Below are 18,872 nucleotides of genomic sequence, written 5' to 3'. Positions count from 1 at the left end.
GTGCAGAGCCCTGCTTGTCCTGAGTGCACAGAGCCCTACTTGTCCACCCACACTTCCTATATTTGGACTCCTAATAGAGAAAAAATATACACATTTTTTAACCAATGTATATTACAAATATACATATAATGGTATTATCTACATTATATAAAAAGTTTTTGTTAACGACAGGTACACTTTAAAAAAAAAAATTGACATGTTACACAGACATGTTTGAAATTTTGATTGTCCAGTAACAGTGTACATAGGCCCTCAACAATTGCTAGATAGAGCTGGGAGAAGAATGCTGCTGAACACTTCTTTCCTTGGGAAGTGAAGTACTTAGCCTTGCGCTTCTCCTTGCTCTATCTAGAGATCAGTGGAGGTCTAAAAAACCAAATCCCAATTAGTCAAGACATGTCTGTTTGACATGTCAAAAGTTTCAGTAATACTTTAAAAATACACTATATTTTGTTTATTTACAAAACAAATAAGAGAACATATTAAAACCTGAAAAATGCAAATTCAAAACAAAACAAGTTTAAAAAATTAAAATTTGTATAGTACTTTAAATGCCTGAGCAAATAATATCTCCATAATTCTATTAAGACAATGTACAAGAATAAACAATATATTTATTTATTCCGATTGTGGATCCTAAGGAATATTGTGATACAGTATCTAGTGCAAATGATTGCTGACCCGCAGCATATAGGGACTATTGTTCTTAAAATCAGTACTCATAATGATAATATTTGGCTTAGTCTCAAGTTAGTCTCTAAATCTTGCATACCCAAGTTTATCCATTTGTGTCCAGCATATGTCTTCAATCAGGACAATATCTTCTTTAGGCATATTAAACTTCCATGTGTTTATATTTGCTTGTGAAATTTCCCCTTCATGGGGGAGGTAAAATAAATTAGTGTTACTCGCAAACATTATTTGATTTAAACTTGCAGGAGAAAGAGGAATGCCGAAAAAGGTATATATTCTCTGAGTTGTTTCTTCTGGGAAGTTTACAATGTCCTCAAATTTAATCAAAAGGTAACTTTTGGATACTAAATCATTATTTATTCTGATAGCTGCTGCAGTATTGGCAAGCCATACATGGGAAAGTTTTGTTAGGGCATGTGATTTAGGATTAGCAAGCTCTTCTTTTAATGAATCATATTCCGGAGCATAGCCGGCATTTGACCTACATTTCTGCTTTTCTTCATCTCTGAACATTGTTGATAGACGCTGATCAACATTCCTCATGGAGAACAAACTTGGACTGCTTTTATACAACATTGAATAAACCCAAGCACGTGGATCTCGTACAATAAATAATGCTCTTAACTGAGGTCCGATCATTTTTTCAATGAATGGAAGCTTTAAAGTCCAGCTACCACTGCTAAAGCCGAGCACTGGCTGAGCTTTGGGAAACAGTGCTAAATGATTGCGAAGTTGTCTAACATAGTCAGCGTCCCTGTCATAATATCCTTTGTATCTAGTTCTTTGTTCAGAAAATGGGTCTCGTCTCCTATAACGTCTTTTTTTATCCTTGCTAACTGTTAAATGGTGAAAAAGTCTAGGCTTCATGGGTTCTTGTAAATCAATATTTTGTAAATGAAGTTTTGTGTTCTGAAGCAATGATTGAAGCCAACCTTGAATAAGCTGAAAACGTCCATCCACAGCATCAGAGCTCGTCCATTCACATGGATCCACAAATGAATCAATTTTGTATTCTGCTTCTGGAATGTCAATATAAACTGTAGGGACCTTGATATAAACAAAATCTGAAGTGTTGTAAAAGAGTTGCTTTAAAATGTCTGCTCCCGAACCTGGCAGAGATGTGATTACTACAATAGGTGGATCAGAATGAACTTCGCTTTTCTTAATACTTTCTGTGTCCGCTCCCTCACTACTCCACTTTGTACAAATGGGTTGGGTACATGCTGTCCATACATCTACTAATTCAAAAACCCACAGGGTTATAATCAATACTAGGATCCAGCGCATTAACTTACTAAAAGGAATATAGAATCTCCAATGAAATGCTAAAATTCCCAAGCCTGCACACAATATTAATCCTATTACCAAATTGACTTTTAGCCCAAAGTGAAATGCATTCATACTAATAAATTTAGTGGCTTTTTTAATATGCTCAGTGCCCAAGCCAAATCGAACTACTTTGCTCAGGTCTTCTAACTTTGCATAGCCTCCAAAGCCAAGAAAGTTGAATCTGACCTGAAGATCATTATAGTCTGTTACTATAGACACTATATTTTCTGTATTGTTAACTTTAACAGATATTTTGACACCATGGTTGTTACTTTCTAGGAACTTCAGATCTGACACATTAACATATGGTCCATTAAATACGTAAGCAATCCTTGACATTTTTTGGTTCAGCTGAAAGGTGACATTTACAAATTGTGTCCAACGCTTTTTGAATTCTGCTGTTTGCTCAGCTTCTTGGATATTACCTACAGGACTATTACCATTTTGGTCTATCCAAATCATTTTGTAATGTGCATCCCATATATCCATCATAGCACCATTAAATTTATTAAGAAACCTAAATGGAACATACTTAAAATCGATATCTAAATTATGAAAAAAGGCACTGACTAAGGACAGAGGAGAATCTTCATGCTTTTCAATGTGGTCGACTACAAGCAGAGTCTGGTGATTTAAAAGCAGCAAGCAACGGTAAACACTTTTTAGTTTCATGGAAGATGAGTAGGAAGACACTGCTTCACCACTTATAAACATTGTCTCCCCTTGTTGACTTGCTGTAATAACCTCACCAGCTGCATCTCCAGATCCGTTTGCTGTCCATTTTAGCCACTGTGAGCATTCCCCAAGCTGGCCTTCCCATGGTTTATTGCACTGACTTGTTGGAGAAGGAGCAAAAACTAAGATATTGTTTAAATGACTTAGTTTTGGTCCATAGAGTGCCTCCGAAACAAAAACTTGTCCATTAGGAGCAAATGTGAAAGAATTTTGATCAGGATGTTCATGACCTGGATTGAAACTTCTCCACCCATCTATCCAGGAGTATGGCTGAAAGTGAACAATGTCATACACAGCCCGACCACCAAGCTTTCCAGACTTAAATGAAACAAATGTATTTATTTGAGTATTGGGCAAGCCAGCGCCATATGTTACTACTCCCCAGTTAGGAAACACATGCATTTTTGGTGTGCCATGATCAACTGGAGGATGAGGGGTCAATTCGGGATTATACCACAAATACTCTGTGTGAAGTGTGCTCCACCTTTGTGCTGTGGATTGTACCATTGGTCCATCTTTTGGTCTGTGTTTTCTGATTTGACTGGCCAACCAGTTTCCAGCTCCATTCTTTAAAATGAATGAATCCAGAAACACCAACTGGCTTTCTGGTCCGTAAAACCAATTGTAATTAGAATCTGCTATTCCAACTGTTCTCTGAAAACCAGGCAACAAGGTAGAATAATAAAACCAATAGTGCATTCTCAGCCAGTTGTTGTCAAAATGATTCATACCAAAATGCCTTTTTGCTAAGAAAACATATTGGGTAATTGATTTCGCAGTATAGCTACCATAAGCAACCCCTTCATCCAGAGATCCATCAACAACATGATTCAGGAGGAACATTGTTTTTTCCATCACGTCTACAACAGTTTGTTTCCATATATTAGCTTGTTTTGATCGGTGCTCTTCCACAACTATTGCTCCTGTAAGCAGTGCAAGCATATTTGTGGTTTGGTGATTGTGAAGGAATTGTTTTCCCCATGAACGAACTTTGGAACATTCATACATTTCATCACTTATGGTTTCAATTTTCCCCAAATACTTTTGTCTTCTATCACTGTCAAGAAAGCGATATAAAAAGTCAAAAGCTGTGGCAAAGCCTGTCAAAGAGTGTGCAACTGGTACCTCATCACCCGGTGCGTTTTGAACCAGCCAGTCTTCGTAATTTACCATTCTGTCCATATATTCCAGTGCAAAAGTGAATGCAGTTTTATCATCTGGAAACAACAAGCAATATAGAGCCAATGGAGGCAAATTGTTCCCATAAATCTCATTCCACTTAGCTGCAAAGTCAGCGTGCTTTAGAGGGGGCAAGAAGTAAGATGGATTAGCCAGCATTTTGTTAACTGCATTTCTAATCGTTCTAAATAAATGGAGATGAGTGGTGTGAGACTTCTGCCTCAGTCCTTGAACATCTGCACCATCAAAAAATAGTCTTGGATGTGAAGGATTGCTTTTCTGCTTGAAACTAGTAGTAACATGAAATAGTCTGTTATATGGAGTGATATCTCCTTTAAGTGCCATCCAGTCATCTGTATAATTGCTACAACTGACAGGTGACAGAAAAATAAAAAATACTGCAAATAAAGACTGTCCTACAACATTCGGAGCCATGTTCCATTTGGCTGTAAGTCAATGATACATCTTTTTTCTGTCTTCTAACCTTTGAAGTCTTTGGATATTTGAATTCTCACTTCTAAAATATATTGGCAAATGCATATCAGAGACTTTGTACATTCAGAATATGTTTGATACAAATGATGACTTCTATTTAATAGCTTTCCATTGAGTGTAATGACTATGCTTATAATACTAGAACACAATAAGACATATATGTGGTGCAAGTTATAGATTTTAGAAAGTCAGTGATTGCTATGGATACTTTGCTATAAGCGGGAACAGTACAATAGTAGCATACTGAGTCTTTGTGAAGTATATACATACTTTCTCACTTAAATAACTATTGAGCACAACTGCCACATTTGCTCCGTGTTTTGAGTCATGTCTTGAGTGACTGCCAAAAAGCATAGGTGATGGGGTTTTGTGCCATTACTTCATTTTTTTTTTTTTTTAGCTGTCAGCAATTAAAAAGCCTGACACTTTGAAGAAAAGCTTTCTTTTTTTTTATGGATTTGCCTTGTTAGATTTGCTAAATATTGTTCTTCTTTGCTGTTTGTCCTTTAGATTTTTGACGTGGAGATAATGTCAGAAATATAACATCTGCCTTTTGAGTTATTTCTGTCTCCATTTCTTTTCTTCAGCTGTGTAAGGCTCGCTTATCCTGGGAAAAGAAAGAAAAAAATCTCATAAAGGAATGCCAAAATAACATTAATATTTGCTTGCTGTAAACACAAAATATTATAATCTAGATAAATATATTTATATATATATATATATATATATATATATATATATATATATATATATATATATACACACACATCTATCTATATGTACATATAAATCCCAATAGGTGGAGGGCAGCACAACCACTGTAGATCTCTAAATAGTAGTCCGGGTGCAATAGGAAAAACTGCGGTCCCAGTCACAGACCGCATCCATAAATTCCAGCAATAAGTCCAACAGCACTCACGGGTTCAAGCTGAAAAAACACTAAGGTGTTTATTTAAACCATGTTCAGATGCAACGTTTCAGCTTGAAAAAGGTGGTGGGATACCACTGAAATGTTGCATCTGAACATGGTTTAAATAAACACTGTTGTGTTTTTTCACCTTGAACCCGTGAGTGCTGTTGGACTTATTGCTGGAATTTATGGATGCGGTCTGTGACTGGGACCGCAGTTTTTCCTATTGCCCGGACTACTATTTAGAGATCTACAGTGGTTGTGCTGCCCTCCACCTATTGGGATTTATATATACATATATATATATATATATATATATATATATATATATATATATATATATATATATATATATATTGCACCTTGAGTGCTGTTGGACTTATTGCTGGATCATATTTATATATATGTGTATATATATACATATATATATATATATATATATATATATATATATATATATATATATATAATATAAAACTGTGTGTTGTATCTGTGTGTATGTTCCAGCATCACGTCCAAATGGCTAAAGATATTAACATGAAACTTGGCCCACATGTTACTTATATGTCAACAACACACATAGAATAGGTAATTTAACCCTTATTCTCCCCCATTTGCCATGTCCGCGGTTTTTGTTTAAAGTCCTATACAAGGGACTAAGGGAAATATATGTTACTGCATAACTTCCAAACAGCTGGAGATATTTTGATAATACTTGTTTGTCACATGTTACTTATATGTCCACAAAAAAAATAGGATAGTCAATTTAACCCTTAACTACCCCCATTTGTGAGGGTTGGGGTTTTTGCTTAAAGCCCCATGCAAATTTAAGGGAAATGTATGTTCCGACATAACTTTCGTACTGCTGGAGATATTTCAATAATACCTGGTACACATATTACTTATATGTCAATAAAAATATATGATAGTTAAATTAACCCTTACCTACACCCTTATATAAAAGATGGGTTTTTGTTTCAAGTCCCATGCAAGTATATGGGACTTCCAGTACCTTACTCCACAAGCTACGCTCTGTATCTCCTGGTGAATGTGTCAGTCCGGCTTGCAAGCCATGCCCCATTTCACAAATACATGCCCACTGTTTAAGCCCCACCCCTTTTATTCTCTACCCTTTTTGTTCATCGATCTGGTTTGCAAATCACGCCCTTTTCCACAAAGCCACGTCCCCTTCTATATTCAGCTTACAATATCTTCATCACAAATCAGACCCACCTGAGGACAGGTTATGAGTTCGGGATATGAGGATGGAACATGAGGATGGGATATGAGGATGGGATATGAGGTCGGGATAGGACAGGATAGGAGGTTGGGATATGAGGACGGGATATGAGGATGGGATAGGAGGTCGAGATATGAGGATGGGATATGAAGACGGGATATGAGTTTGGGATATGAGGACGGGATATGAGGTTGAGATATGAGGTCAAGATATAGGGACGGGATATGGGGACGGAACATGGGGTCCGGATATGAGGTTGGGATATGAGGACGGGATAGGAGGTTGAGATAGCAGGACAGGATAGGAGGTTGGGATATGAGGTTGGCATAGGAGGTTGGGATAGGAGGTCGGGATATGAGGATGGGATATGAGTTTTGGATATGAGTATGGGATATGAGGTTGAGATATGATGGGATATGACAACAATGGCCCTCATTTACGAATTTGCACCAAAATCTGGCGCACAACCCGACAAAATCAAAATCACTCAGAGTGAAAAAAAAACCTACAAAAGGGGCGTTTTTCCCGACAAAAGGGGCGTGTTCCCGACAAAAAGAGAAAAAAAACCTCCGAGTATGAAGAAAACTCACAAGAAAACCTGTGAGTTTTGCTTCACAGAAACCTGACAGCTCTGAGCTGTCGGGAAATTACTCATAACGGAGTGAATCCTGCTACCCCCAGCATGCAACAGGGTCTGTTCCATGTTGGGGGTAGTAGTAGATAGACCCGATTCACCGGATAGACCCGATTCAATCAAAAGTTATTAAGCAGGGGAGTGGGCGGCATGTTCCAATCCCCTGCAATGTACTGTAAACTTTCATTTTAAAATTTCCCACCAGAAGCCCTGAATGGTCGGGACCTAGGAGCCAATCAGGGCTCCTGGCAGGGTTTTAATATAGAAGCGCTGTGGTGGGCAAAGATGTATAGAATCGCTGGGGGGGTATATATCTGGCCCCTCCAACGTTTTATATATATTTCCCCCTGCTGCGCTATATCAAACTTAGTGGCCGCTGCGCTTGAATAAATGTACTGCCCCCCCAGCGCTATTATATATCTATACTGACCCCCGCTGCGCATATACTGGCCCCCACTGTGCATATTTATATATATTCTGCCCCCCCCCCCCAAGCTGCGCATATTAATCTTCATCTTCTCCCTCCCCTGGCTGCCAATGAATGAAAACTCTATTAGCGGGTGAGCGGAGGGCTGCTGCCCGCTCTCGCTGCTAAGAGTTTGTCATTCATAGCGGGCAGCAGCTGCATATCATATTGTGGGGGTCAGACATATGGATATATGTCTGACCCTCACAGCATACATATACAAATGCCAGCTCACCGCTATGAATTACAACTAAGCTATTTGCAGCAGCAGCGCGAGCCTCCGCTCCCTGCACTGCTTTACTTGTCATTCATAGCGGTGAGCCGGCACCTGTATATATAGATGCTGTGAGGGTCAGACATATGGATATATGTCTGACCCCTACTGCGCATCTATATATACAGGTGCGGGCTCACCGCTATGAATGACAAGTAAAGCAGTGCAGGGAGCGGAGGCTCGCGGTGCTGCTGCCAATAGCTTACTTGTCATTCATGGCGGTGAGCCGGCATTTGTATATGTATGCTGTGAGGGTCAGACATATATCCATATGTCTGACCCCCACAGCATGATATGCAGCTGCTGCCCGCTATGAATGACAAACTCTTAGCAGCAAGAGCGGGCAGCAGCCCTCCGCTCCCCAGCTAATAGAGTTTTCATTCATTGGCAGCCAAGGGAGGGAGAAGATGAAGATTAATATGCACAGCTTGGGGGGGCAGTATATATATATATATATATATATTTTTTTTTGCGCAGCGGGGGTCAGTATATGTGCAGCGGGGGTCAGTATAGATATATAATAGCGCTGGGGGGGCAGTACATTTATTCAAGCGCATCGGCCACTAAGTTTGATATAGCGCAGCAGGGGGAAATAGATATAGAAATGCTGGAGGGGCCAGATGTATACCCCTCCCCCCACCCCAGCGATTCTATACATCTTTGCCCACCACAGCGCTTCTATATTAAAACCCTGCCAGGAGCCCTGATTTTCTCCTCGGTCCCGGCCGTTCAGGGCTTCTGGTGGGGAATTTAAAAATGAAAGTTTCCAGTACATTGCAGGGGATCGGAACATGCCGCCCGCTCCCCTGCTTAATAACTTTTGATCGGATCGGGTCTCAGAAGTGAGACCCGATGCGATCAATCCCTGTACTACTACCCCCAACATGGAACAGACCCTGTTCCATAATGGGGGTAGTAGTACAAGCACTAATGTAGTCAGAATTTGCAGGGACTTTTTTCTGTTGCACAGAATACATTTTGTGCGACAGACAAAAAAAAACTGCAACAGAAAGAAAGGGAAATTGGGCGACAGATTAGTAAATCACAAGGAAAAAAAAGACGAGCAAACTGAAAAAAAAAAACCTAACTCACACTCCAGTCTTTGTAAATGAGGGCCAATATATGAGGATGGGATATGAAGGCAAAACTTCCTCCTTTGTTGATTTTACTCCCCAACAAGGATTCAGAAGGAAAAACCGGGCAATGCCGGGTACTCAGCTAGTATTATTATATTTACTAAAATGCCAATACACACGCATATATATATATATATATATATATATATATATATATATATATAAAATTCTGTTGTCCACCAGAAGATCATCTGCTGAATTCAGTGAATCATGCATATGGGCGGGGCTTTGTAGGGGTGGGGGTTCAGGACTCCACTTCACTTGCATGTGGAGTCACAGACAATGAGTATGTAAATTGAGCCGGCGAAGCCCCACCCCCTTTGCGCAATTCACTAAATTCAGCACAGGATCTTCTGTGGGACATATCTCAGGACTTACTGAAAAGTAAGTGACTCCTTTTATACTCCTGTTCACCCACACTATAGCCCAATGTATTGGGTTTAGTGTGGGTGAACATGCTTACAGTTTTCCCTTAACACATAGCTGGATACTATGCAACACCTGAACCCAACCCAATACCCCCCCTTTCCAACTGGAAAACTGTTTGCCACAGCAGTGGCACCCACAATTCATGGTGAACAGTCCTGAAGGCACATGGCTCTATACATTATGTAGGGGCCATGCTGGGTTACAACAGTTCAGCCCCCATTCATTTCAATGGGGACTAAGCTGCAATGACCCAGCACAGCCATTATACAGTGTATTGTTATTGCGGGCAAAGTGGCTCTGCCAAAATGCTGACTGTTGGGTGGGCTGGGTATTGGTACCACACCACTCAGATATTGATGAACCATCAATTTAAAAAACAAAAAGAAAAGTCCTGGGGAAAAAAGACTATATATATATATATATATATATATATATATATATATATATATACACACAGGGCCGGTTTAAGACTAAGTGAGGCCCTGGGCAAAAATGAAAAATGGGCCCCCCAGATTGCGTGATCAAAGATCACTATGTTGCGCCCCCTGAATTGTGCTGCTCAGCTAATGTGAGTAAATGAGATTGAGCTGAAAACCCCAAATGGCTGTGACTACAACATGTGAAACGTAATAATTCCACCCACGATGAATTTGTGGCTGTGGTAATTTGGGTGTCACAATGTGACACCATTTAGTGCAGATCAGCTCAGCTCAGCCCTTTGCATGAACGAAGTGCACGGACAGCTGTAGAGCAACAGCAACTTGTAAGGGCACACATAGAAAAATCCAGTGCAAAACAGCATCATAAAATGTATAGTCACAGGAAACCACAGGATCACAGGAAGCCATACATTCTATGATGCTGTTTTATGGGTTTAATAAACCACCTAAACAGCAAGAACTGATTTGCGCTGGATTTCTCTGTGTGATCACATTTACTTACATTGGTTGAGATTCAGCACGATTTAAGGTGAACAACATGGCGATCCTTGACTGTGCGACTCATTTTTGCCATCTAGCCCTAACCTTATATTGTAACCTTGTTCTTTATACAGAATTAGTCACCGCACACAGATAAACAGTGATCTCAATGCTACCTATCAGTAATAGGGCCCACATATACTATAAGGCTAAGTTCACAGACAGAATGTGCACATGGAGAATCTCTGTGCAGATATTTCGCAAACTGCAGGACACCGACATAATATGCCGCCACTATTACTGCACAGGAATGAAGTGTCTCATAGACAGCTATGCATTCTGTGCAGACACAGAAAATGGAATTTCCGTGCCGGAAACATCTGTGGATCCGCCGGTGACCCGACCCATTTTGTGCCTCCAGCTGTTGCCACCCCTTTCCCCCACCTCGCCCGCCCCTGGCCTGCTGAAAATGTTCCGAACACTGGGGCAGTGGACTTCCCCTTTAAGTACGCAGCATAGTTCCCCCCCATATTAAGTTGGCAGCACAGTTCCCCCCACATTAGGTTGGCAGTATGGTTCCCCCACATTAGGTTGGCAGTATAGTTCCCCACACATTAGGTTGGCAGCATAGTTCCCCCTTATTAGGTTGGCAGTATAGTTCCCCCACATTAGGTTGGCAGTATAGTTCCCCCACATTAGGTTGGCTGTATAGATCCCCCTCATTAGGTTGGCAATATAGTTCCCCCACATTAGGTTGGCAGTATAGTTCCCCCACATAAGGTTGACAGTATAGTTCCCCCACATTAGGTTGGCAGTATAGTTCCCCCCACATTAGGTTGTAGTTCCCCCACATTAGGTTGGCAGTATAGTTCCCCCTCATTAGGTTGGCAATATAGTTCCCCCACATTAGGTTGGCAGTATAGTTCCCCCACATAAGGTTGACAGTATAGTTCCCCCACATTAGGTTGGCAGTATAGTTCCCCTCACTTTAGGTTGGCAGCATAGTACCCCCACATTAGGTTGGCAGTATAGTTCCCCCACATTAGGTTGGCAGTATAGTTCCCCCACATTAGGTTGACATTATAACAACAAAAAAATTGCCTTCAAAAAATACAAATCTGATGGGTCAGCTATAACATTTAAACAGTACAAAGAGCTTAATAAAATCTGTAAAAATGTAATAAAAACAGCAACAATTCAAAATGAGAGACAGGTGGCCAAAGTAAGCCAAACAAGGACAGAGCATGTAGGACCCCTTAATAATGATAATGGGGAGGTTGTCACGGGCGATAAAGAGAAAGCAGAGTTACTGAATGGGTTCTTTAGTTCTGTATATACTAGGGAAGAAGGAGCTGACATTGGCCAGGTCAGTGCTGGTAACACATCATGTAATGTACTGAACTGGCTTAATGTAGAGATGGTACAAGGTAAGTTAAGTAATATACATGTAAGCAAATCTTCAGGGCCGGATGGAATGCACCCAAGACTTCTTAGAGAGGTAAGTTTAGTAATATCTGTACCCCTGTTCATGATATTTAGAGATTCACTGGTGTCTGGTATTGTGCCAAGGGACTGGCGCAAGGCGAATGTGGTACCAATCTTCAAGAAGGGCTCTAGGTATTGCCCAGGAAACTATAGACCGGTAAGTTTAACGTGCATTGTGGGTAAATTGTTTGAAGGACTCATAAGGGATTGCATACAGGAATACATAGGGGATAATTGTATTATAAGTGATAGCCAGTATGGGTTTACTAAGGATAGAAGTTGTCAAACTAATCTAATTAGCTTTTATGAAGAGGTGAGTAGAAGCCTTGGCGGAGGAATGGCTGTGGATATAGTGTTTCTGGATTTTGCTAAAGCGTTTGATACTGTCCCTCATAGACGTCTGACAGGTAAGTTAACCCCTTTCGTTTTTTCCTCCTTACCTTTTAAAAATCATAACCCTTTCAATTTTCCACCTAAAAATCCATATTATGGCTTATTTTTTGCATCGCCAATTCTACTTTGCAGTGACATTAGTCATTTTACCCAAAAATGCACGGCGAAACGGAATAAAAAATCATTGTGCGACAAAATCGAAAAAAAAACGCCATTTTGTAACTTTTGGGGGAATCCGTTTCTACGCAGTGCATATTTCGGTAAAAATACACCTTATCATTATTCTGTAGGTCCATACGGTTAAAATGATACCCTACTTATATAGGTTTGATTTTGTCGCACTTCTGGAAAAAATCATAACTACATGCAGGAAAATGTATACGCTTAAAAATGTCATATTCTGACCCCTATAACTTTTTTATTTTTCCATGTGTAGGGTGGTATGAGGGCTCATTTTTTGCGTCGTGATCTGAAGTTTTTATCGGTATGATTTTTGTTTTGATCGGACTTTTTGATCACTTTTTATTCATTTTTTAATGGTGTAAAAAGTGACCAAAATACGCTTTTTTGGACTTTGGAATTTTTTTACGCGTACGCCATTGACCGTGCGGTTTAATTAATGATATATTTTTATAGTTCGGACATTTACGCACGCGGCGATACCACATATGTTTATTTTTATTTTTTTTTACACTGTTTTATTTTTTTTAGGGGAAAAGGGGGATGATTCAAACTTTTATTAGGGAAGGGGTTAAATGACCTTTATTAACACTTTTTTTTTAAATTTTTTTTGCAGTGTTATAGGTCCCATAGGGACCTATAACACTGCACACACTGATCTCCTATGCTGATCACTGGCGTGTATTAACACGCCTGTGATCAGCATTATCGGCGCTTGACTGCTCCTGCCTGGATCTCAGACACGGAGCAGTCATTCGTCGATCGGACACTGAGGAGGCAGGTAAGGGCCCTCCCGGTGTCCGATCAGCTGTTCGGGACGCCGCTATTTCCCCGCGGCGGTCCCGAACAGCTCGACTGAGCAGCCGGGTCACTTTCAGTTTCACTTTAGAAGCGGCGGTAAGCTTTGACCGCCGCTTCTAAAGGGTTAATACCGCACATCGCCGCGATCGGCGATGTTTGGTATTAGCCGCGGGTCCCGGCCGTTGATGAGCGCCGGGACCGACGCGATATGATGCAGGATCGCGGCGCGATCCCGCTTCATATCGTGGGAGCCGGCGCAGGACGTAAATATACGTCCTGCGTCGTTAAGGGGTTAAGGTCTTTGGGTTTGGAAATTTTAGTTTGTAACTGGATTGAACACTGGCTCATGGATCGTACCCAGAGAGTGGTGGTCAATGGTTCGTACTCTGATTGGTCCCCGGTTATTAGTGGTGTACCCCAAGGTTCTGTACTGGGACCGCTGTTGTTTAATTTATTTATCAATGATATAGAGGATGGCATTAACAGCTCTGTTTCTATCTTTGCAAATGACACCAAGCTTTGTAGCACGGTACAGTCTATAGAGGATGTGTATAGGTTACAAGATGACTTGGATAGACTAAGTGTCTGGGCATCCACTTGACAAATGAGGTTCAATGTGGATAAATGTAAAGTTATGCATCTGGGTACTAATAACATGCATGCATCATATGTCTTAGGGGGGATTAAACTGGCAGAGTCACTGGTAGAAAAGGATCTGGGTGTACTTGTAGATCACAGACTACAGAATAGCATGCAATGTCAGGCTGCAGCTTCCAAAGCCAGCAGAATATTGTCATGTATCAAAAGAGGCATGGACTCAAGGGACAGGGACATAATACTCCCCCTTTATAAAGCATTGGTAGGGCCTCACCTGGAATATGCTGTTCAGTTTTGGACTCCAGTCCATAAAAGGGACACTGTGGAGCTGGAAAGGGTGCAGAGACGTGTGACTAAACTAATATGAGGCATGGAATATCTTAGCTATGAGGAGCGATTAAAGGAGTTACAATTGTTTAGTCTTGAGAAGAGACGTTTAAGGGGGGATATGATAAATGTAAATAAGTATATTAATGGCCCATACAAAAAATATGGAGAAAAACTGTTCCAGGTTAACCCCCCCCCCCCCAAAGGACGAGGGGGCACTCCCTCCGTCTGGAGAAGAAAAAGTTTAGTCTCAAGGGGCGACACGCCTTCTTTACCATGAGAACTGTGAACTTATGGAACAGTCTACCTCAGGAACTGGTCACAGCAGGAAAAATTAACAGCTTTAAAACAGGATTAGATACATTCCTGGAACAAAATAACATTAATGCTTATGAAGAAATATAAAATCCCATCCCTTCCCCAATATCGCGCCACACCACTACCCTTCAATTCCCTGGTTGAACTTGAAGGAAATATGTCTTTTTTCAACCATACTAACTATAGTTCCCCCACCTTAGGTTGGCAGTATAGTTCCCCCACATTAGGTTGGCAGTATAGTTCCCCCCACATTAGGTTGGCAGTATGGTTCCCCCACATTAGGTTGGCAGTATAGTTCCCCACACATTAGGTTGGCAGCATAGTTCCCCCTTATTAGGTTGGCAGTATAGTTCCCATACATTAGGTTGGCAGTATAGTTCCCCCACATTAGGTTGGCTGTATAGTTCCCCCTCATTAGGTTGGCAATATAGTTCCCCGACATTAGGTTGGCAGTATAGTTCCCCCACATAAGGTTGACAGTATAGTTCCCCCACATTAGGTTGGCAGTATAGTTCCCCCCACATTAGGTTGTAGTTCCCCCACATTAGGTTGGCAGTATAGTTCCCCCTCATTAGGTTGGCAATATAGTTCCCCCACATTAGGTTGGCAGTATAGTTCCCCCACATAAGGTTGACAGTATAGTTCCCCCACATTAGGTTGGCAGTATAGTTCCCCTCACTTTAGGTTGGCAGCATAGTACCCCCACATTAGGTTGGCAGTATAGTTCCCCCCATTAGGTTGGCAGTATAGTTCCCCCACATTAGGTTGACATTATAACAACAAAAAAATTGCCTTCAAAAAATACAAATCTGATGGGTCAGCTATAACATTTAAACAGTACAAAGAGCTTAATAAAATCTGTAAAAATGTAATAAAAACAGCAACAATTCAAAATGAGAGACAGGTGGCCAAAGTAAGCAAAACTATATATAAATGCAAAAAAAAGATATATAAATGCAAAAAAAAACAAGGACAGAGCATGTAGGACCCCTTAATAATGATAATGGGGAGGTTGTCACGGGCGATAAAGAGAAAGCAGAGTTACTGAATGGGTTCTTTAGTTCTGTATATACTAGGGAAGAAGGAGCTGACATTGGCCAGGTCAGTGCTGGTAACACATCATGTAATGTACTGAACTGGCTTAATGTAGAGATGGTACAAGGTAAGTTAAGTAATATAAATGTAAGCAAATCTTCAGGGCCGGATGGATTGCACCCAAGAGTTCTTAGAGAGGTAAGTTCAGTAATATCTGTACCCCTGTTCATGATATTTAGAGATTCACTGGTGTCTGGTATTGTGCCAAGGGACTGGCGCAAGGCGAATGTGGTGCCAATCTTCAAGAAGGGCTCTAGGTCTTGCCCAGGAAACTATAGACCGGTAAGTTTAACGTGCATTGTTGGTAAATTGTTTGAAGGACTCATAAGGGATTGCATACAGGAATACATAGGGGATAATTGTATTATAAGTGACAGCCAGTATGGGTTTACTAAGGATAGAAGTTGTCAAACCAATCTAATTTGCTTTTATGAAGAGGTGAGTAGAAGCCTTGGCGGAGGAATGGCTGTGGATATAGTGTTTCTGGATTTTGCTAAAGCGTTTGATACTGTCCCTCATAGACGTCTGACAGGTAAGTTAACCCCTTTCGTTTTTTCCTCCTTACCTTTTAAAAATCATAACCCTTTCAATTTTCCACCTAAAAATCCATATTATGGCTTATTTTTTGCATTGCCAATTCTACTTTGCAGTGACATTAGTCATTTTACCCAAAAATGCACGGCGAAACGGAAAAAAAAAATCATTGTGCGACAAAATCGAAAAAAAACGCCATTTTGTAACTTTTGGGGGCTTCCGTTTCTACGTAGTGCATATTTCGGTAAAAATACACCTTATCATTATTCTGTAGGTCCATACGGTTAAAATGATACCCTACTTATATAGGTTTGATTTTGTCGCACTTCTGGAAAAAATCATAACTACATGCAGGAAAATGTATACGTTTAAAAATGTCATCTTCTGACCCCTATAACTTTTTTATTTTTCCATGTGTAGAGTGGTATGAGGGCTCATTTTTTGTGCCGTGATCTGAAGTTTTTATCGGTATGATTTTAGTTTTGATCGGACTTTTTGATCACTTTTTATTCATTTTTTTAATGGTGTAAAAAGTGACCAAAATACGCTTTTTTGGACTTTGGAATTTTTTTGCGCGTACGCCATTGTTCGTGCGGTTTAATTAATGATATATTTTTATAGTTCGGACATTTACGCACGCGGCGATACCACATATGTTTATTTTAATTTTTTTTAACACTGTTTTATTTTTTTTATGGGAAAAGGGGGGTGATTCAAACTTTTATTAGGGAAGGGGTTAAATGACCTTTATTAACACTTTTTTTTTAAATTTTTTTTGCAGTGTTATAGGTCCCATAGGGACCTATAACACTGCACACACTGATCTCCTATGCTGATCACTGGCGTGTATTAACACGCCTGTGATCAGCATTATCGGCGCTTGACTGCTCCTGCCTGGATCTCAGGCACGGGGCAGTCATTCGTCGATCGGACACCGAGGAGGCAGGTAAGGGCCCTCCCGGTGTCCGATCAGCTGTTCGGGACGCCGCTATTTCACCGCGGCGGTCCTGAACAGCCCGACTGAGCAGCCGGGTCACTTTCAGTTTCACTTTAGAAGCGGCGGTCAGCTTTGACCGCCGCTTCTAAAGGGTTAATACCGCACATCGCCACGATCGGCGATGTGTGGTATTAGCCGCGGGTCCCGGCCGTTGATGAGCGCCGGGACCGACGCGATATGATGCAGGATCGCGGCGCGATCCCGCTTCATATCGTGGGAGCCGGCGCAGGACGTAAATATACGTCCTGCGTCGTTAAGGGGTTAAGGTCTTTGGGTTTGGAAATTTTAGTTTGTAACTGGATTGAACACTGGCTCATGGATCGTACCCAGAGAGTGGTGGTCAATGGTTCGTACTCTGATTGGTCCCCGGTTATTAGTGGTGTACCCCAAGGTTCTGTACTGGGACCGCTGTTGTTTAATTTATTTATCAATGATATAGAGGATGGCATTAACAGCTCTGTTTCTATCTTTGCAGATGACACCAAGCTTTGTAGCACGGTACAGTCTATAGAGGATGTGTATAGGTTACAAGATGACTTGGATAGACTAAGTGTCTGGGCATCCACTTGACAAATGAGGTTCAATGTGGATAAATGTAAAGTTATGCATCTGGGTACTAATAACATGCATGCATCGTATGTCTTAGGGGGGCTTAAACTGGCAGAGTCACTGGTAGAGAAGGATCTGGGTGTACTTGTAGATCACAGACTACAGAATAGCATGCAATGTCAGGCTGCTGCTTCCAAAGCCAGCAGAATATTGTCATGTATCAAAAGAGGCATGGACTCAAGGGACAGGGACATAATACTCCCCCTTTATAAAGCATTGGTAGGGCCTCACCTGGAATATGCTGTTCAGTTTTGGACTCCAGTCCATAAAAGGGACACTGTGGAGCTGGAAAGGGTGCAGAGACGTGTGACTAAACTAATATGAGGCATGGAACATCTTAGCTATGAGGAGCGATTAAAGGAGTTACAATTGTTTAGTCTTGAGAAGAGACGTTTAAGGGGGGATATGATAAATGTAAATAAGTATATTAATGGCCCATACAAAAAATATGGAGAAAAACAGTTCCAGGTTAAACCCCCCCCAAAGGACGAGGGGGCACTCCCTCCGTCTGGAGAAGAAAAAGTTTAGTCTCAAGGGGCGACACGCCTTCTTTACCATGAGAACTGTGAACTTATGGAACAATCTACCTCAGGAACTGGTCACAGCAGGAAAAATTAACAGCTTTAAAACAGGATTAGATACATTCCTGGAACAAAATAACATTAATGCTTATGAAGAAATATAATATCCCATCCCTTCCCCAATATCGCGCCACACCACTACCCTTCAATTCCCTGGTTGAACTTGAAGGAAATATGTCTTTTTTCAACTTTACTAACTATAGTTCCCCCACCTTAGGTTGGCAGTATAGTTCCCCCCACATTAGGTTGGCAATATAGTTCCCCCACATTAGGTTGGCAGTATAGTTCCCCCACATTAGGTTGGCAGTATAGTTCCCCCACATTAGGTTGGCAGTATAGTTCCCCCACATTAGGTTGTAGTTCCCCCACATTAGGTTGGCAGTATAGTTCCCCCACATTAGGTTGGCAGTATAGTTCCCCCACATTAGGTTGGCAGTATAGTTCCCCCACATTAGGTTGGCAGCATAGTTCCCCCACATTAGGTTGTAGTTCCCTCACATTAGGTTGGCAGTATG

At 41.0% G+C, this 18,872-nt stretch overlaps 1 protein-coding gene across 4 annotated transcripts in view; it reads right to left on the bottom strand.

Moving 5' to 3' along the window:
- Nucleotides 1–594: 594 nt before the first annotated feature.
- DSEL (dermatan sulfate epimerase like) overlaps nt 595–18,872 on the bottom strand; it is a 94,538-nt gene continuing 76,260 nt past the window's right edge. For all 4 annotated transcript variants that reach the window (XM_056521483.1, XM_056521482.1, XM_056521484.1 and 1 more), the window contains one exon: nt 595–5,038. In XM_056521483.1, the coding sequence (XP_056377458.1) occupies nt 751–4,371 (3,621 nt within the window). In that variant the 5' untranslated portion in view covers nt 4,372–5,038 and the 3' untranslated portion in view covers nt 595–750. The remainder of the gene's footprint in view (nt 5,039–18,872) is intronic.

Source organism: Hyla sarda, chromosome 5 (genome assembly GCF_029499605.1).
Source record: "Hyla sarda isolate aHylSar1 chromosome 5, aHylSar1.hap1, whole genome shotgun sequence".
Lineage (NCBI taxonomy): Eukaryota > Metazoa > Chordata > Amphibia > Anura > Hylidae > Hyla > Hyla sarda.
This window is presented reverse-complemented; position numbering and strand designations above follow the sequence as displayed.